This window comes from Barbus barbus (assembly GCF_936440315.1).
Source record: "Barbus barbus genome assembly, chromosome: 38".
Lineage (NCBI taxonomy): Eukaryota > Metazoa > Chordata > Actinopteri > Cypriniformes > Cyprinidae > Barbus > Barbus barbus.
In genome coordinates, this window is record NC_136716.1 from 18249716 (window position 1) to 18270897 (window position 21182).

General features: G+C 37.7%; 2 protein-coding genes across 4 annotated transcripts in view; one reads left to right on the forward strand and one right to left on the reverse strand.

Moving 5' to 3' along the window:
* Window positions 1-21182, forward strand: part of LOC306857805 (actin filament-associated protein 1-like 2) — a 38759-nt gene that overhangs the window by 15432 nt on the left and 2145 nt on the right. For 2 of the 3 annotated variants that reach the window (XM_079397971.1, XM_079397970.1), the window contains exons 3-16: window positions 3473-3544; window positions 5643-5722; window positions 12876-12987; window positions 14445-14653; window positions 15484-15663; window positions 15750-15827; window positions 15944-16028; window positions 16443-16538; window positions 16624-16835; window positions 18333-18478; window positions 18763-18877; window positions 19097-19303; window positions 20550-20835; window positions 20972-21145. In XM_079397971.1, coding sequence (XP_079254097.1) covers window positions 3473-3544; window positions 5643-5722; window positions 12876-12987; window positions 14445-14653; window positions 15484-15663; window positions 15750-15827; window positions 15944-16028; window positions 16443-16538; window positions 16624-16835; window positions 18333-18478; window positions 18763-18877; window positions 19097-19303; window positions 20550-20835; window positions 20972-21145 — 2052 coding nt within the window. The remainder of the gene's footprint in view (window positions 1-3472; window positions 3545-5642; window positions 5723-12875; window positions 12988-14444; window positions 14654-15483; window positions 15664-15749; window positions 15828-15943; window positions 16029-16442; window positions 16539-16623; window positions 16836-18332; window positions 18479-18762; window positions 18878-19096; window positions 19304-20549; window positions 20836-20971; window positions 21146-21182) is intronic. The other variant, XM_079397972.1, reaches the window with a different exon arrangement.
* LOC306857807 (kelch repeat and BTB domain-containing protein 13-like) lies at window positions 8711-10355 on the reverse strand. The gene has a single exon (XM_079397975.1). It carries the CDS (start codon window positions 10258-10260, stop codon window positions 8764-8766), a length of 1497 nt encoding a protein of 498 aa, XP_079254101.1. The 5' UTR covers window positions 10261-10355; the 3' UTR covers window positions 8711-8763.

A 21182-nucleotide genomic window follows, 5' to 3' on the forward strand; every position in this document is an offset into this window, starting at 1 on the left:
GAAAGTAGCAAAAGGTCCAACAAATGTACAGTTTTATTTACAGTATATGTATTTGAGCATGACACTTGCATAGCGCAATTGTCCTCACCAAGAGCAACAGTTGTGTGTACATTTATAGCTTCTGTGTTGTTTAGAGAATCTGCTCTGTTCTGTCTTATTAAGGAGCCCGTAATTTTGGTCTGTGCATGTGCTTCTTCCTTCACACAAGCATGGCTGTAGGTTTTTCATGTTCTGGTCTTGGGCTTATGCACTTCCTCCCCTGGCTCCAAACTGTATCATTTTCCAAGGCTGTTTTTATCCTCTAGGGACACTCACTTCCTTTTAGTAGCAGCTTATAAATAGCTTTCATTTCCATCCTCCAAATCCCAATCTGTTTTCACTGTACCATCAAAACGTTTTTTGGCTTTATCACAGGATTTTATTTCCCCAAAAAAATGCATTAAAGCTGTGTTACCTGTGGACTGCCATGTTCCTTGTTTCTGCCATGGTAACATCTTGTCCCGTATGCTTAATTGGAGTGTATCTCGATTATTTTGAAGATCCAAAAAACGCCCTAAAATGTTATCTGTTGCCAAGCAAGTGCTATAAAGCCATCAATTACAGGCTGGGACTAAAGCCCGATTCAGACGGTAATTGTTTCTCATATGGACGTCTATAAAAATAAATTTACATATCACCTGAGTGATCAAACTCATGGATTCAGATTGCGATTTATTCACAGTGGAGAAGTGAGTTCTGTGATCCTGCGAACCAGAGAACGCGCTGCTCACGTGACCAGTCACATGATTGTGTGCCGTAAATAAAATTAATTTTATTTACAAATTTATTCTTATTATTGTGGAAAATGTATTTAAAAATACTTATGTAAAATGTATTCTTATTATTCCAAGCATATTATATAATGTATAATCCTATTTATTATTTGATTATTTAAATCTCCTGTTTAAAAATTGGAAAATAAGCGCTATAGTTGTATATAATTATGCGTGATATATATCTGTTTATAATACACATTTTAAAATTGAACTGCATACCTGCTGCTGCCATAATAAAGACCCATTTCGAAGGTTTACATGCTTTTCTTCTCTTTCTGCTATCACTCGCTGTGGTGGAGCAGTTGTGAAGTATTGTTCTTTTATATACTTTCCAGCATTTCAGAAATAAATATGTATGCAAATTACACTGAAGTACAACAGATACCGTATGGTGTTCGGGAGTGTTTAAAAAGGATTTAAACACAGAATTTTGAATCGATTTCTTCTCGTAAACTAGAGATGTGGATTCGGACGGCAATTCAATTACCACATGACCTTGGTGTTTGCCAAAAAAACAGTAGGTAATTCGGCTGGGGATTTTTACAGGGGTGGTGAGAGAAAAATACAGACGTCCTGGATTCGGACGGCAATTAAATAACCAACTACCCCCTGTATATGGTGAAAATCACTTACGTTCCCATGAGGAACAATTACCATCCGAATCGGGCTTAAATCAGCACTTTTATATTGAAAGAATATGACCTCTCTATGTCTCCCACTGGCATGTGTTTGATGTGTAAATCAGACACAGGGGCCCTGGAGATGCCTTTGGACCCTTACACAAGAGAAGTGTAGCACAAAACTCTCACTGTTCTTCTTTATAACAGAAATCTATTACGTGTTCAGTAAAATGAGTGAGGGATGAAAGGGTCTAGAATCTGAAAAAGCATTAAATATGAGATGAGAGTGAGGAAAAGTCAAATAAGTCATAGAAGTTCCAGGCAAGTTTATTTGAGTGGAGCAGAGTATCTTTACTCCAGTAAGTTCACAGTGGCCCCAAAAGTATTTGGACAATTAGGCCACACTTAAAGAGATAGTTCACCAAAAAATGAAAATTACCCCATGATTTACTCACCCTCAAACCATTCTGGGTGTATATGACTTTCTTCTTCCAGATGAATACAATTGGAGTTATATTAAAAAATGTTCCGGCTCTTCCAAGCTTTATAATAGCAGTGAATGGGGATTGAGATTCAATAGTCCAATAAAAGTCCAAAAAAGTGCATCCATTCATCATAAAAAAGTGCTCCATGTGGCTCCGGGGGGTTAATAAAGGCCTTCTGAAGCGAGAGTGAATGCCTCTCTTTCATAAATGCACTTATGACAGTTAGCAAAAGCTAGAGATTACAGTTTATAAAGTTTTAAATATGGATACCCGGTAGCTGTGTGGAACACTTTTTATGATGGATGGATGCGCTTTACTGGACTTCTATTGGACTACTGAATCTCAATCCCCGGTCACTGCCATTATAAAGATTTGAAGAGCCAGGACATTTTTTAATATAATTCCAATTGTACTCGTCTGGAAGAAGAAAGTCATATACACCCAGAAAGGTTTGAGGGTGAGTAAATCATGGGGTAATTTTCTTTTTTTTGGTGAACAGTGTGGCCTAATTGTCCAAATTCTTTTGGAGCCACTGTGAACTTACTGGAGTAAAGATATCATGGAATAATTTTAATTTTGGGGGAAACTATTCCTTTAAATTGTGTGAATTTATTGAATAAATAGGCAATAAATAGTAACCACAGATGTAGTTCATCACATAAACTATAAACATGTTCCACTAATGTTTGTCCAACCATAAAATGTCCATATACTTTTTACCATTAATTCAAACAATATTTATGTTTTATCAATTAAAACCTAACAAACATTTTTTTATGTGAAATGTTTTACTTGAAATCTATTAATTACTTAATTAGTCCTCTTCGCCTCTAGTGAGACATAGAGCATCAACAACCGCCCTCCATTGCTTGAAATCTCTGTGTGGGCTTTATTTCTATAAAATAAATATCCCGTAGTTTGATATTTTGCAGAGATTCTTATAGGTATCACTGGTTATCAGCCATTGTTTGAAATTTTTAATATAAAGGTATCGGTTGATATAATGGATATATTTGTAGATATTGGATGTTTAATTGTGCATGCTCATTTCCTAGATTTTTTAAATATATTACCTTTGCCATCATCTAATGCTCACTTAAAGTTGACATTAAATAATTAAAGCCAGTGACACTTAAGTCACATTTTAAGTGTAAATTACAATAGTCTCCTAACAATTCATAAATATTTTTACTTTTTGGCAAATTCATATGAATTTGTATAGTCTCATTAATACATATTAATATGGATGGGGTTCATGTTCATGCTTATTATATATATATATATATATATATATTCTTTTTTTTTTTTTATCATATCATACAAATTTGTGTGAAATTTCAACTTTGTAAAATACTTGTGCTTTTTCATGAGACTGCGTTGGTAAATTAAGTGCCCAGATAATTTTTGGATCTCGAGTGGCACAAAACGCCCCGCACAAAAACCTATAATTGTGGCTTCATGTGGGAAAGTTTTTAACAAGATTCAGCTTTAAACAAAATTTAAAACAAGATTCAAATTTGTAATCCAGTCTTTAATGATGGTTATTTTGCAGGAGAAGATGAAGAATACATCTACATGAACAAGGTCATCGTCACATGCCAAAACCAAGACAAAACAGACAGAGGTGAGTCTATAATCTTCACTATAAAGGTCATTGCAAAGGTCTGAAATTTTCGTCTGAAATTTTTGCACGTTAAAAAATAAATACGACCTCACGTTGTGGCAATCACGTTTACACACTGCCTCCGAAACTTTCGTCCATCATAAAAAAATTTGGATCAGGTTAGATTTTCTGCTTTTTTGCATCCGTAGCATGCATTTTGATAGGAAAGGATGAGGAATACAGAAAAACGCACACAAAAATTTCGGACTCAGTGTGCAATGACCTTAATTAACTTACAATAACTTTTGCAAGTGTGAGGATGAAAATGGCCCCTGACCTGCAAACGCTGACGCTGACGCTGCTGTGAATGTGTGTCATGTTTAGGGGGTGATTGGGTTATGGCTGATGTGCTAAGCCCCCCTCCCCCCTCTCTTCACCATTTCCTGTCTGTTTCTCAGTAACTCCTGTCCTCCTCTCACTCTTTCTCTGCCAGACCCCCATCTGAGGCCAAGCTGCTTTGTTTAGATTTCACAGAAGAATGAGAGTAACAATAAAACCAGACTTAACATTCACATCGCAGTCGTCTGCGCCAAAAAGATATATGCATGATGACTAAACCGTGGTGGCGTTCTTTGATCAAATTCACAAAAGGCACCATTTTAATAAACAATTTTTAAAAAACTTATCAAGAGAACAACCCTTTGAAGTTCAGTATCATACCTTTTATTTGATCATTTATTTCAAGCACAGCGATTTCATCATTTCCTGCCCATTTGTGAAAATTTCCCCAACCTTGTGTGCATCTGATAAATGTGATGAGTGACTTACATGGCACAACATGCAATAGCTCACGTAAACCAACAGAAAAATGTACAGTGGTGGCCCAAAATTATTAGAACACTAGTATTTTCACCTGCTAAAAAATGGTTTTAAGTCAGTTATTTCTGTCTTTTACTGTAGTGTGTCAGTAGGAAATATCAGTTTACATGTCCAAGCATTCATTTTTAAGTGAGATTTTTGTTTGCACAAGGAGTCTGACAACAGCCAGTGCTCCACACAGAGATCTGATCTCATCATCATCCAGTCTGGAATGACATGAAGAAACATAACAAACTGAGACAGACTAAATCCAGAAGAACTGTGGCAACGTCTCCAAGATACTTCAAGAAATCTACCTGCAAAGCTACAGTACTGTTAAAAGTTTTAGGCACTTGCTGTAAAATGCTGTAAAATGCTTACAAAATGCTGTAAAATGAGCATTCTGTCAAAAATAAATATATTTTATTTATCAATTAACTTCTATTAACAAAATTAAATCAACATTTAGAGTGAGCATTCTTTGTGTTTAAAGCAGCTTTTGCCCTCGGTGCACTTGTGCATAATTTTTCAGGTAGCTTTGCAAGTAGGTTTCTTGAAGCAACTTGGAGACGTTGCCACTGTTCTTCTGGATTTAGTCTGTCTCAGTTGGTTCTGTTTCTTCATGTCATTCCAGACAGACTGGATGATGATCAGATCAGATCTCTGTGTGGAGTACTGGCTGTTGTCAGACTCCTTGTGCAAACAAATATCTCACTGGATTATTACAATTAATGGCAAGATTATTGTTTGGACATGTAAACTGATATTTCCTACTGACACACTACAGCAAAAGATAAAAAAAATAACTCACTTAAAAGCATTTTTTAGCTGGTGAAAATTTTGGCCACCACTGTAAGTGGTGTGGATAAATTTAATTTCAGTGAAAAGCAGCACTTCGTGGTGTCTTGACTCTTTGGTGACTCTTAGCCCTTGCTGTGCGGGTTTGGTATTCGCCTTGCGTTCCTACGGCAACCCAGATGTTACCGTTTGGAAAGGAAGTTGAAGGAATGTCTGATGGGAAGCCACTGAATATGGCCATCAGCTCTAAGAGACTGCCGCAGGCTATGCAATGTTACCAGAGCTGTTACCACTAGCATATGCAAACAGTGGATGAACAGCAGAATTAATATGTTTACTTGTTGCTTGTAAGCACAGTTGTTCAATGCTTCTTAGTGCTGCACTTGATGAATGCTTTGAGAAGACTTCAATCTAGTTATTAACAGCCACTTTTGTTCTGTGTGAAAATCAATATGCTCCTCAGACTACAGACCAGAAGCCAATGGAGAACCAGGTAAACACATCCCTGTGAAGAACCCACCAGAGCCTCCACCTCCCAGACAAGTAAGTGACTCATTTCAACTTCATTTAAACACTATTTACAGAATGACAAAGATGTAAAAACATTACAAAAACTCAGATTCATTTCACACTAAGTTTGTTTTGAAATGCTAGTTTGACACCAGTGTTGGGTAATGCATTACAGAGGCACTTCCTTCTGCCTCAGTAAAAGGGTGAGAGTAAAGGGGTGTGACAGGGCCCTTACAGTTGCCAAAAAAAATTGCTTTTTTTTTGGTATTAAAAAACAAATAATCAGGCCCAGCCCAGGTGACAAAAAGTAACACAATAGTAACATACCATGTTACTTTCCATAAAAAATTTACTAACACAATTAGTTACAGTTAATGAAGTTACGCAATCAAAGAATCAATTATTTGTTTACATCATCACTAACAAATGTTCATGGAAGTCCGGATGTAGCATTTTTATTTTTATGTTTTTTATGTATTAAAATATTTAAGTTAAATATATGTTGCTTAATATTTCTTTTATTGGTTCATGTAAAGGAGCATAATTTAAAATATTACACTTTACACTTCTTTTTGGTTAAAAGAATCCATTACAGAGTAAATACTTATTGGGATGAATATGTATGTATTTTTATTTAGCTACAGTTATGGCCAAAAATATCGGCACCCTTGGTAAATATGATCAAAGAAGGCTGTGAAAATTAATCTGCATTGTTAATCCTTTTTATCTTTTATTTAAAAAATTCACAAAAATCTAACGTTTCATTGGATAATAAGAATTTAAAATGGGGAAATATCATTATGAAATAAATGTTTTTCTCAAATAAACGTTGGACACAATTATTGGTATCCCTAGAAATTCTTATGAGTAAAATATCTCTGAAGTATATTCCCATTCATATTCACAATTTTGAGCACTCCAGGGGGATAATGAACATGAAATTATCCAGCCATGGCTTCCTGTTTCACAGAAATATAAAAAGCCTAAATTCCCTTAATCATCCATCACAATGAGAAAAACCACAGAATACATTTCTGATGTGCAGCAAAAGATAATTGAGCTTCACATATTAGTGAAGTGGCTTTAAGAAAAGAGCTAGACCAGTGAAAATTCCCATTTCCACCATCAGGGCAATAATTAAGAATTTCCAATCAACATAAAATGTTACGAAACCGCCTGGAAGAGGACGTGTGTCTATATCATCCTAATGCACAGTGAGAAGGAGAGTTTGATTGGCTAAAGACTCTCCAAGGATCACAGCTGGAGAATTGCAGAAAATAGTTGAGTCTAGGGGTCAGAAAACCTTAAAAAAAAAAATTGTCAAACAGCACCTACATCACCACATGTTGTTTGGGAGGGTTTCCAGGAAAAATACTCCTAGCTCATCCAAAAACAAACTCCAGCATATTCAGTTATCAGACACGACTGGAACTTCAAATGGCACTGGCTTCTATGGTCAGATGAAACTAAAAAATGAGATTTTTAGCAGCAAACACTCAAAATGGGTTTTGTGAACATAGGGATAAAAAGTACCACATGTGTACAATGAAATATATGGTTGTATTTTTTATTTTGTGGGCCTATATTTCTGCTGGAGGTCCTGGACATCTTGTTCAGACACATGGCATCATGGATTCTATCAAATACCAACTGATAAAAAAATCAACAAGTGACTGACTCTGTTAGAAATCTAATAATGGGCCATGTTTGGATCTTCCAACCGTACAATAATCCAAACACAAACCTCAAAAACAACACAAAAATGGGTCACTGAGCACAAAACCAAGACCAAGACCTGAACCCATAGAAAATGAGTGGGTTGACCTGAAGAGAAGAAGCACCAACATGGAGCTGGGACTATAAAGGGTCTGGAGTGATTCTGGATGAAGGAATGGTCTCTGATCTCTTGTCAGGTGTTCTCTGACCTCATCAGGTATTATAGGAGAAAATTTAGAGCTGTTAAACTGGCAAATGGAGGTTTCAAAAAGTATTGAATAAAAGGGTGACGTTAATTGTGGCCAATGTGTATTTGAGAAAAACATTTATTTCATAATGATATTTCCCCCCATTTTAAATTCTTATTATCCAATGAGAGATTAGATTTTTGTGATTTTTTTAAATAAAAGATCAAAAGGATTAACAATGGAGATTAATTTCCACAGCCTTCTTTGATCATATTTACCAAGGGTGCCGATATTTTTGGCCATGACTGTATATCGGCCATTCAATCTCACTATCTACAATGCAAGACACTGTGGTCCTGCTGTCATTTATTATCTGCTGTTTACTTTCATTTTGACCACATTTGTTATGTATATGTTTCCCATGCTCAAAAAATAGTTGTGTGTTTTTGTTTATAAGCCAGAAAGAAGCCAAATAACTAGTCCTGCAGGTCGATAATGAATTCTGCCTTGATTAGAAACATTGTTCTAAAAGATAGCATACATGTTTTTTTCAAATGATAGAAATACAAGTAAGGAAGCAAAAAGCGTGGAGTCTCTCCGTTGAAATACTTTGTAGCTCCTGTATCTGCTGTGGGAGTCTGCAGTCAATCAGACATACAGACAGACAGGAGGATGGAGAGTATAAGAGCTCTCCATTGAGAAGCCTTTGAACTTCAGACCCATCTGCGGGGTGCTGGGGCTGATTAACAGCAGCTGCACAAGCGATCGGGGAGCTGTTTATAGAGGCTAGAGAACCGCAGTTAGAGCATGGACATGTGTGCGTGTGCATATGTGTGGGAACGAGAAACGTTAGTGTTCACACCTCATTTGACAGTATCCAAAGAGAGAGTTGCTTTTGTTTAGAAAATTAGATGAATTTGTGCATTTCAATAATTGAAAGGGAAATTCTGTCATCAAAAATAGTTAATCGAGTGTTGTTCTAAACCTGTGTGACTTTCTTTTTTTACACAAAATTAGATATTTTGAAGAATATAGGAAACTCTGTACAGTGCATCTTTTAAAAAATATATTTTGTTTTCAACAGAAGAAAGTCATAGGTTTGAAACACATTGTAATATACTGTTCCTTTAATTACGATTGCAAATAACATAACATATTGATCTGCAATCACTAAGTTGGATAATTAGCCTCTACCGAATCTTCTTCCACACTTTCCACATTGGCGTCCATCTCCAGGGCTTCCTCTGCATCACGTTCCTGCTGTGCATCTGTGCTCTTAGGCAGTCTGAGTAAGCAAGTCCAAAGCGAGCCACTTTTTGGAAAACCCGTCATCTGTCTACGAGGCTTCCACTTGTCACTGCATATTACATATTCCAGGGTCAAACTGCGGTTGACGGTGAACGCAGAGTTCCCCCTCACCATAGCCGTGAAGAGGGCGCCCCTGCTATTGACGTAGTGTCCTGGCATGGCTGTCCATTGACCCGTAGTGATGTTGTAGCAGTCCATGAGGCAGCGCAGGAAGTCATCACAGGGGCCGTTCCTCATGACATAAAGGTTGTCGCCGTGAGCCACCATGCAGTGTCCGTAACTCTGAGGCTTGACCATAGTGGTGACCAGAGTCCATTTGTCATTTTTAGGTGCATATTCATAAATGTCCGTAGTATCTGGTGACTTCCAGAAACACACAAATATCCTACGCCTGGCAACAGCACTAGCCGCCGCAGCCACCGAACGAGGTGCATGCTTGCAAAATGTCCACGCACCTGTAGAAACATCACACACTTCTACCGAGGACATGATCCTTTTGTCAAATTCACCTCCAATGGCATACAAATGCCCGTTGTGACCCACCAGGGTAAAGTTATACCTGGACTGCTGAGGACCATCAAACACACTCCAAGTGTTGGAATATGTGTCATAACAGAAGCTGAAGTCAACAGTTTCCTTGCTAACTCCTCGCACTCCTCCAACGATATACAGTCGGTTCTCCACAACAGTCACCCCGGCCATAGAGGTGCTGGAGTCTGTTGGTAGATCAGTCAGATATTTCCAAGCTCCCGGTTTCTCATCGAGGTAAAACACTGTCCTGTAGCAATCCTGAAGAATCTTCATGGATGGTGAATGAGTCCCTAGAGCGACAAACGATGCTGGTGAAAGCGACTCCACGTAGCAGATCAGCTCCTCTGGAAGTACCTCGAGAGCATCTTTCACGTCGCTATAAGCATCACGAATGAACACTGCAGCGCTGTGAAACAACCTCCACAAGCCATACACCGCTGCCGTGTGGTACAGAAGAATGCAGTTGTCGGTATCAAGAAGGTCTATCAAGTGCTGGACCAGGACGTCGACTTGGAGGAAGGCCGCACACTCGGCAGCCTCCACAATCTCGTCTGGGTCTCTTATAGCAGGGCACTCACCCCTGGAAACCGCCATGGCGATGAGGAAACCCCTGGCTTTCAAGCCTCCCTGCAGGTGGAACTCATTCAGCTGACTGTCCTTCATCCCAGAACGGAAGAGAGCACGGAAATACTCACAGTTCTGCCCCAGGACGGCCCTGTCTATGGTGAAAACACTCTCTTCAACCCGTACTCTCAGAATTCCAGTGGACTCTTCAACTTGTTCTTCACTTTCGTCCCTGCTTTGACCCAAACTGCAAGGGGGCCCCATAACACCTCTCTCCTGCCTGTTCGTACCCAGATTACTCTATTCATGAACCATAAAGTTAGACTTGGAGTCAGTTAGTGTTTCTGTTTGGATTGGACTTGTAAACAGAAGGGTGCACACGCTGCAGTCTCACAGCTACTTGCTGGACTGAAAATAGCAACACACTAAAATAGCATAGAGGGCACAGACTTCAAAATAGTAGTGGTAAATGATCAGCACTAATGCTACAAAAAAGTTCCAATGTAATTCTGAATTAATGGAGTTTAAATTAAGATGATTTGATTAAACGATTGAATTAAATATTTATGCTGTTATTTTTTCCCACAGTTGACTTATAATGATTCTAATAAAGATAGAAACCCATAAATGAAGCGATGACGGTAGTTCAGAAAGCCACTCCTGTTTTTAATAAGACTAAAAAGATTATTTTCCTTCAGTACCCTCTCTTCCTCAGAAGTGTTTTAGCCCTGGTGAGTTACATTTTTTTCTTCACTGGATTTTTTGGCATGGGAACGGGGGGATTTTCCATGTTCTGGGTGTCCTTTTGGTCTCTTGCCCACTTGCATTTTTTGCTTTTTGTCCCAAAGAATGGTGCTTTATCATTATTTATGTCTTACTCTTCAAATGTTTCCTATATAGACAAAAAAAAATTCTTTACTCATTTTTTTCTTTTTAAGGAGAAGATGGTGTGATTTGTGGATTAGATTATGAAAACAAGCCTTGGGTGGAGTTCAGTATCGACATACAGTACTAAGATTTAAGGCTTTGTCTTTTCTCACAGTGATTTTTATATCCAATTAACAGCATATAAACAGATCCCACTGTTGTCATGTTGATTCTGGGATGTGGACATGGTCTTGACCTTCAGCAGTGGCCGGAGAAGAAGCGATACAGAGTTGTAGCCTACCCTGAAATGCCTTCACTTTCTTTTTAATCACTGTCAGATGCCTTGGGACTCAGCACTCTGTTTTCTGTTTCAGAGATTTTATGTTGAGTGTCAGAAGAGTAAGGGCGGGATGAAGCGAAAAATGTGGGGGTTGTGAGTTGGGGTTGATGTGAGAAAAACAATACTTTCTCCACAGTTCAATCAACATGCTCCTCTTTTGGGTTGATCTTATTTTCCCACCAAAACCCTAATATATTTTGTTGGTCCCTTTACATTTGAGATCACATAACTTTGACTCTCGTTCTGCATCACTTATTGAAGTGGAGCCTCTAGCAAGCGTTTGCATTCAACTTCCTGTGTCCTTGACATCCAGTTGTTTATATGCATGCCTTGCCATCACTTAGCCTGCCTGTTGCCTCACTTCTGCTTTTGAGAAGCACAAGCATGTCATGTCAAACAGGAGGTTTCAATCCAGCCACTTAGTATAAAGTATAATGCAAGCAAGAGGAAATTTTCCCAGCCGTCTGTCTATAACCTCTTGTCATCATTCAACTTTATGGTTCACAAGCTACCGTTAGCCCTAATCAGCCCTGTGTGTGTGTGTCAGTGTGTTTTGTGTGTCATGAGGAGAGCATCAGTGTTCTGTTTGCCCAGGGGCTGTCATTGCATTGTGGGTATCAGTGGGGAATTTAGTATGAACCGGCTGATTTGGGAAACCTCATCACTAGCTCCACACCCTTTTAAAACCATTACTCCTGCAGGCAAACACGTGTGGAATTCCTTTATAGCTGAGCAGGGCTGAGGTCAGAGAGAGATCAGTTTCGAGGAAGAATCCCCCTTCGGTCAGAAAGAAAAGCCCACATGAAAGACAGGTGCAGAATCTATTGAGAGTCCCTCTATTTGATTCATTATATGGGAGTGTGTTAGAAATGTTCAGCTTGGATACAGTCTCTGTGCTGGTGTACTTTGCACATTGTGTTTATAAAGTCTGCTGAAAAGATCAGCATAGATTTCCATGCTGGATCAGGTTGGTTTATGATGGTTTATTGGTGGTCTAGCTCCACCATAGTCATGCAGTTAATCAGCAAAACTTTGATAGTAAAGCTAGTTGACCAGCATGGTGTGGTGAAGCTAGCTGATCAAGGATGTCTTGCCTGTCGTTCCTTTCTGAAATGGACTTGTTTTCTTATTACACATTCCTGATCTTTTATTCTAATACTACATTAGATTACAATTTTTGGTCACACTTTATTTTAAGGTCCAATTCTCGCCATTAACATTCATTAACTACGACTTTTGCTTCAATAAACTCCTAATTTGCTGCTTATTAATAGTTAGGAAAGTAGTTGTTAAGTTTAGGTATTTGGTAGGATTAGTGATGTAGAATATGGTCATGCAGAATATGTGCTTTATAAGTACTAATAAATAGACAATATGTTAATAATAGGCATGCTAATAAGCAACTAGTAAATAAATGAGAGTTGGTCCCTATACAGACATTTTTTTTATTTTATTTACTCCTTAATTGAATTTTTTTTTTTTTATATATATTTAATTAATAAAATCACATTCAGGAGACCAGCATCCAACGTAACAACATTTTCAATAGGAAAAACATAAAAGTGGCATTATAATTCAATGAAATAAACAGTATGTTGACAATGTTATCTCTTTCTGTCTTTATCTCTGATGTTAACTATCTTTCTCTTTTTTCTCATTCTTTTTATCTCAGTGCAACTTGGGAAGGGGGCCGTTTCCTCTTCCACCAGCTCCTGCACCTGCGTGTATAGAGACTGAAAGTTACTATGAAGATCCACAACCCTACGATCCTATTAGCATCAATGGTACGTCTCAAATTGGGTCCAAAGTTGACCTAAATACACATTATCTTCTATGGTTTATTCTTTACTTTGACGTTCATGTCAAGCCATTTATAACCTGGTTAAAAAGGGTATTTCCAAAGATTAGGTTAGTCATTTGTGACTTCTTATTTTCCTCAACATTGTCCTTCTCACTTACGAGAGTCTTACGAGAGGGAACCTGTGGTCATTGAGTGCTCTGTTTTAGCTCTGTCCCACTGTAGTCTACAGCTTTACTGTGATACAGAGAAGCCTGCAGGCAGGGAGCACAGAAAACAGTGATGGTCTTTGTTCATCGGTAACCAGTTCTCTGGCTCTGGACACACAGTGACGGAACATTGACCGTGAGCCCAGGAAATGGGGCCAACAGTGATGGGGCATTTGGCTGGGGTTGCAGAGTTCAGCCCAGCGAGGAGACAATCATTTACAATATTCTTCAGCAGATGACGTCTCTTCTTGGTCAAAGGATACAGAGGCATTAGCATGCAGCTGTGCTGTGTAATATCAACACACAAGGGCCAAAATCTGATGTTTTGCACTTGTTTCGGCAGCTGATATCAAGCCAAACCTCGTGGTTTAGGATGAGTGAAGCGAATTTCTAGTTGGATACGTTTTGACAGTGATGAAACAATAGTAAAATAATACAAGCAGTGATGCTGCTGGTTGCATAAAAACCACAAGACACAAATATTTAGTGCAGCCCAGAGTTTAGAGTTTATGTAATACTAATGAACATTTCTCATGCATCAAATGCACTTATTTACTCTTCCTGTTTCTTTCATGTGACATGTAAGCCACATAAGGTTTCACTACATCTACAGCTTCTCACCTGATCTTTTTTTCTCTTCCTCCCTTATTACATTTCCCCTTTTATTGTCCTCCTGTGTTTCTGTAGATTTTGGCTGCTTTGCCATCATCACAGGGGTCAGGAAGCGCATAGAAGCTTCAAACAGTGTGGTCTATGCTGTGATCACTCAGGGTATCTATCTCTGTTTCTCTCAGTGTAGATCAAGAGAGAAAAACAAACAAACAGCACTAACTTTATAGATTGCGGTGAAGTGCACGGCTCTGAGAAAACCTCATTGTTTAATACATCCAGGCTTAAGGCTGCTGACTTTGCATGTGCTTGCTTGCTTAAGAGCATGGCTGCCATATTCATGATGTACTCTCACTTCTCTGTGCCCCAAAGCTCTCAGAAATAATTTAACTAGACTAAACTATCTAGAAAAACCAGTTAAAAAACAATCGTTTCCTCCATCATGTCCTTGATTTACCAATCCTCATCTCGTTCCTTTTGTTTTCCATGGAAGGAAACTCACATAGGACTGAAAACCAGAACATTTCTGAGTGAACTATTCTCTCACACAATGCTAAATTCAACAGAATTTGTTGGGAATTACTTGCTATTTATATTTGATATTTCTCACATTTCACATTTACAGACGATACAGAACCAGTGAGCAGTTCATATGAGTCCTATGATGAGGAAGAAGTGACGAAGGGTAAGTTCACTGCGCAGCACCAGTGGCCGTCTCCTGAGGCATCCATCGAGTTAATGAAAGATGCGCGCATCTGTGCCTTCCTCTGGAGGAAGAAGTGGCTCGGCCAGTGGGCCAAACAGCTGTGTGTCATTCGCGAACATCGTCTCTTGGTATGTGACATCATTGCTTATGTCAGTGACACCCATTTCCCACCCATAGCTGATCTATGATCTGAAAGTTTACACAATGTGTACATGTATTGCTAAAACTAGTTGTAATTATTTACGTACATTTTTAAAGCTTTTAACTTTAATATGCCCTTCAAACAGACAATTTAGTCAACCTAAATAAAAATGACCGTTTACTTTCTTAATGCACATTACTGGTCATATGTGCATTAAGAAAGTAAATAATCTAATAATAAGTAAGTAAATAATAGGTAAAATAATAAGTAAATAATATAATCTTCATAATTATGAAGAATAAAAGTTTGTCTTTTTGTAATCTTTAATCAAAATGTAAAAACTTGCACCACCCCTAAAATGACTTTATTTGGATGGTGTCACCAAGACCTCTTAAAGACCTTGAAAAAGCTCTCCCCTTCATCCACCTCTCATGGAACTTTTCATGATTCAATCAATTTTCAGTGGAAAAAAGTCAAGTTCCACCCATAAAAACCCTCAAAAATGTCTCATTACAGATGAAAAATGGGATGCAAATGTTTTGCATTTAACATTTACATTTATGCATTTGCCAGATGCTGACTTAAACTGCATTAAAGCTATACATTTGATCAGTTCATTCAATTATTGTGAATCGAACCCATGACCTTGGTGTTGCTAGCGTCATGATCTTCTATTTTTGCTACAAAAATGTTTTATGTTGACATTTACTAGCACTAGTGGAATATCCCAAAAAATTTTAAGTAAAGCTCTATTAGGAATTATATTTATTTAAAATAGTCAGTGTCTGATTTTTTTTTTAATGCTACTGTGTTCAGTGCTACAAAAGCTCAAAGGATCAGACTCCATTGCTGGATATCAGTCTGCTGGGCTGCAGTGTTGTCTACAAAGAGAAACAAACTAAGAGGAAAGAACACAAGCTAAAAATAACCCCACTGGGTGGAGAAGCCATCGTCCTAGGACTGCAGAGCAAAGAGCAGGCTGAACAATGGCTAAAGGTGTGGGAGAATGGTGTCTGGCCCATATAGATGAATAATCAGTGTTCTGTTTGTGCATTGTTTATAGCCTTTCATCTTTATTCAAGGTTATTCAAGAAATTAGTCCGAAGAATACTGGAGGATCTGCTGATGTAACTGACTCTCCAACGCTCATCTGTACTAAGGTATGATGGATTGGGGGTTATTCTCTGATTGATTTATGTATGAAACTTTTGGCTGGATTTTTCATAAAGTAGTCTCTGTATCATGTTAAGCTTAAAAGTTCTGCTCTTTCTGGCAGGGTGAGCAAAGTGAGAGATATTCAGTGGCATCTGAGAGTGGCAGCAGCACAGACAGTCATACAGAAAACCTGGAGAACAAAGATGGTGAGAGTGGACCATTGCAGCTATTCTTTTAGGTGTCTGTTTGCTTGAATACACTGGAAGTGACTTGTTGTCTAAACTGGTAGAGTTGAAGATGCTTGTCACCTCAGATTGCTGCTTAACCATGAACCAGGCAGCTGTAAGTTGCAAACTTGACTGCAGCATCAATAAAAATACAGTTAATAACTTTGTATACCCGTTATTTTCAATGGAAATACACTGATATAAGAACAAAAAATGCATCATGATAACTGAAAACCGGAGTAATGGCTGCTGAAAATTCAGCTTTGCCATTTCTGCAATAAATTACATTTTAAATTTATTTTAAATTGTTATATTTCACAATATTACTGTACTGGTTGTATTATTGCAATTATGTATTTAATATTTACCTTTCAATTGTCATTTAAACTTTAGTTAAGAAGAAATACGGCAAGTTTAGTAACCTTATGAACATTGGAAAAAAGAAAGTTTCCTCTTTGGAAAGTCCGGAGAAGACTGTGGATATGTCAGGTAACCAATCATTATTATTATTAGTTGACAAGTTTTAAAAACTTCCATAAAACCTACCTTTTTCATCACCTTCTCCTTGTTCCAGGCTACCTAAACGTCCTGGTGCACACCCAGTGGAGAAGCAGGTGGTGCTCAGTGAGGGACAGGCAGCTTTGGATCTACAATGACAAAAGCAAGAGCAAAGTGTCCCAGCAGCCAGTGGCTCTGGAGGGGTGCATGGTCCTGCCAGACCCCAGCCCTGAGCACCTGTACTCATTCCGCATCCAAATGGATGGAGAGGAACTCGCAACCCTAGAAGTGAGTAAAGAGAAGTTCATATCTAACTAGCGTCCTGCATAGCAAGTCGCATGACTTTGCAGCATATTCCACCCACTTAGGATGAGATTGCCTGATTGACCTGTAAAGCATTCAGCCACAGTTCATTTGGTTTCTATGTGCATTTTAGAGATCTGAAAGAGATATTTGGGAAATAATAAAGTATATAATAGCACAACAAAAACTCATCATGAACAGTCATAATGAAAACACTGAAAACATGAGTGGAAATGTGTTTAGATTTAGTAAATTTATGTCCATCCAACAATAATAATATTTCACAGACAGGAAGCAAACAGAAAATACAGTTATATACAGCTTGTCATCTTGCTTGCTCACTCAAACAAAACACTGAATATCTTCCAAAGTTTGTGGTGTGTAACATCTGTATTAGACAGTTGTTTGTTACAGTAAACCAGAGGTCACTGATTAGTAAGTTTTTACACTCTCACGATGAGCCACTGTTTCTCCGTCTCACTGCCTGATGCACTCATGTATTTTGGCATCAGTCCAACAGCCTGAATCAGATTTCTGAGAACTCCCCTCTCTTCATTCAGTTCTGGTGTATACATCTTTGTGTGATTCACAGCTATTTTATTATGTGCTAAACAAATAATGGACACTTCCGAATTATATACACTATTGTTCAAAAGTTTGGGTTGGTTAGATTTAGTAGTCTTTTTTTTTTTTTTAGTAGTGTCGCTTGTGCTCACCAAGCTGCATGTATTTGACAAAAAATATAGAAAAAACACTAATATTGTGAAATATCTTTACAACTTAAAATAACTGATTTCTATTTTAATATTTTTAAATGTAATTTATTCCTGTGATGGTAAAGCTGAATTTTTCAGCAGCCATTACTCCAGTCTTCAGTGTCACATGATCCTTCATAAAAACATTCTAATATGCTGATTTGGTGCTTACGAAACATTTCTTATTATCTATAGTATTTTAAAACAGTTGTGCTGCTTAATGTTTTTGCAGAGACTGATCCATTTTTTGATAAATAGATTTTCTTGAAAGAGAATATTGATCTGAAATAGAAATCTTATAATAATCTTCTGAAAATAAATCTTTTCTGTCACTTTTATACAAATTAAATGCACTTTTGCTGAATAAAAGTATTAAAAAATTTGAATGCTATTGTATTTGTATTTCTTTGTGTATCAATTTTGAATTACAGTACGGCTCATAAACTGTTCCTGCCCTCATTCTTGAGTTGTTTATCATCAGTTTTCAGTAAGACACTTCTCAGTAAACAAAGACTGAGGGGACAAAATGGTAACATCTCAAAATTACTTCATGATAATGAGGATTCAATATAAACTTCAACGTGACTGCCATCTTCAGGCCAGAAGTCAGTGGCAAACTAAATTTTTTTTTTGGGCAGATAATTTTACCAGGCCTAGCTGCACCCTTGAAGATATATAAATATCTCTGGGGGTATCAATGATTAAATATCCTCCTCTTTCCTCTCAGGCTAAGTCCTCTGCTGATATGGGCCACTGGCTTGGGCTCATACTGTCACAGACAGGCACCAAAACAGACCCAGAAGATCTCACCTACGACTATGTGAACTCTGAGAGAATATCCAGTATTGTCAACGCTGCCAAGACGTCCATGTAGTAAGTTACTTCATGTACATCAGTTTTGTTTTTTTGTTTTTTTAAGTATAGTTCACACAAAAATGAACATTTTGTCATCATTTTCTCACCCTCGTATGTTGGTCCATGGTATACAAAAGGAGAAAATTTGAACATTAGCCTTGAGGCTGAGACTGTAAACAGACAAAATTAAATAAAATATACCATAAATTGCCCCATATTACTTATGAATTATATTCATAATCATATGATAGGTTTGTTTGTTTTCTTGAGATTTTGGAGCCTGATTTGTTTGTATTTGTCAGTCTAATGCAGAGGAGGTACTCAGAGCCCAACACATACACAGACAGCCTTCCATCAGACCCTCATACCTGTGATGACATATACGATGATGTACCATCCACAGAGAACGAACAGGAGGTGGGTGAGACACCCTTGCCATGCTTTTGTCATTAATCTACAGCACCCACTTTCATGTTTATTTTGAGTCATAGACTCAGGATAGTGGAAGATTCACTAAGCATTCCACCAAAAATAATACGAGTGACAGGAAGTCATTGCTGTGACAGTGTTGTGTTTTTGTAAGGCCATTCAACTTCAATAATGTTTCTCTGATACTGTTGCTTTCTCTGGCTGTAGGAGGTTCAAGAGGTTCAGAATGGCAGCGAGGAGGGAACAGCAAGCAGCGAGGAGAACGGGAAGGACAGCGTGTATCTGGATCTGATCCCGGTTCGCTCCTTCCTGCACACGAGCTCGGGCAAAGTGTCACCTCAGACATCCAACACCGCACAAACAGAGCTCAGTCCCTCAGCTGCTCCCCAGGATGATCAGCTAAACCCTAAAGAGGTTAACCATTTTAAAATGGAAAATACATGTTATTAGACCTACATTTCAACTATTTATTTATATATATGTTTCATTTCTTTAAATTGACTTTTTAATGGAAATCTTTTGCAACATTATAAATGTCTTTATTGTCACTTTCTCATACATTTAATGCATCCTTGCTGAATAATTTAATTTCTAAAAAAAAAAAAAACTTACTTGAGCCCAAACTTTTGAATGACAGCGTATATATACATTTTTGCCAGCATATGCATTCCCTGGTAATTAAATCCATTACCTTGGTGTTGTTAGTGCCAAAATACAGATATTTACTTATTAATAATGATATAAAATTAAATAAAAACATGTACACTGCCGTTAAAAACTTTGTGATCAATACGATTTCTTTTATGCTTTTTAATGTCTCTTATGCTCATCAAGGCTGTATTTATTTGATCAAAAATACTGAAAAAACAGTAATATTGTGAAATATTGGTTTCCTATTTTAATATATTTTAAAATATTTATTTTTGTGACAGGGCGGCAAATTTTCATCAGCCATTACTCCAGTTTTCAGTGTCACTTGATCCTTCAGAAATCTTTCTAATATGCTGATTTACTATCAATGTTCAAACTGTTGCGCTGCTTCATATATTTTGGAACCGGTGATACCTTTTTCTTTGATGATTAAAAAGTTCAAAAGAACAGCATTTATTCCAAATATAAATCTTTTATTATTTAACACATCCTTACTGAATAAAATAATTTCTTTAAAAAAAAATAATAATAATTTTTTACTGATCCCAAACTTTTGAATAGTAGTGTATATTGTAACACAAAATTTCTATTTTGAATAAACACTTTTTATTATTTTTAACTTTTTATTTATCAAAGAATCCTGAAATGTATCAAAGGTTCCAAAAATGTGTTTCCAACATTGACTATAAATCAGCATATTAGAATGATTTCTGAAGGATCAAGCGACACTGAAGACTGGAGTAATGATGCTGAAAATTCAGCTTTGCTTCATAGGAATACATTTTATTTAAAGTATATTAAAATAGAAAACTGTTATTTTAAATTGCAATAATATTTCACAAAATTACAGGGTTTTTTTTAAAATAGATGCAGCCTTGATGAGCATAAGAAACTTCTTTAAAAAACATAAAAAATCTTACTGATCCCAAACTTTGGAACAGCAGGGTAAATATACAAATATTTTAATACAAATGTTTAAAACCTTCTATACTATTCTTTTCTAAAACAGAATGAAACAAGTGAAACCTCATTACCGAGCAGCACAGAGAACCTCGATCCTCCACCTGCTGCTCCTAGAGTGGACACAGACCCCTCTCCAGCCCCCAATCTGCAAATCCAGACTCAAAAAATCAGTTTCCTCAGTCAGGAAAACCAAAAGAGGGCCTCTCCCACCTCAATGACATCCCAAACCCTACCCCATACATCTGCACAGACGCCCCAGAGTCCGCCCACCTCCAGAGGAAGAGCCGCCAGCACAGATAGATTTCTTGATAAACTCAAGTTCTCTCCAGCAGGTGAGGGCTGTCAATTATAAAACTTGTATTTATTTACCCTGCTGTGCTTTTCCCAGCCATGCACTCAAATGATCATACCTTCAGTATGTGAATGTAGGTGATGACTCAAAGCTCCTACACATTCCCTCCTGTTTAGCAGGCCCGGGGTCGGTTGAGGTGAAATTAGGGAAGAACAGGACGGAAGCAGACGTGCGGCGTTACACCGACGAGAGAGATCAGCTGGAGCGAGAGAGGGAGGAGGTTAAAAACACTCTGGCCACACTTAGGAAAGACAGGCGAGAGGTGAAAGAGGAGCTGAGCTCCTGCCAAGGTATTGCAGCGTCACCTATTGGTCATGTTTGGAAATG

What these genes read in the sequence shown, in the direction of transcription:
- LOC306857807 (XM_079397975.1), bottom strand. Translation starts at nt 10,260, where the DNA reads ATGGGGCCCCCTTGCAGTTTGGGTCAAAGCAGGGACGAAAGTGAAGAA.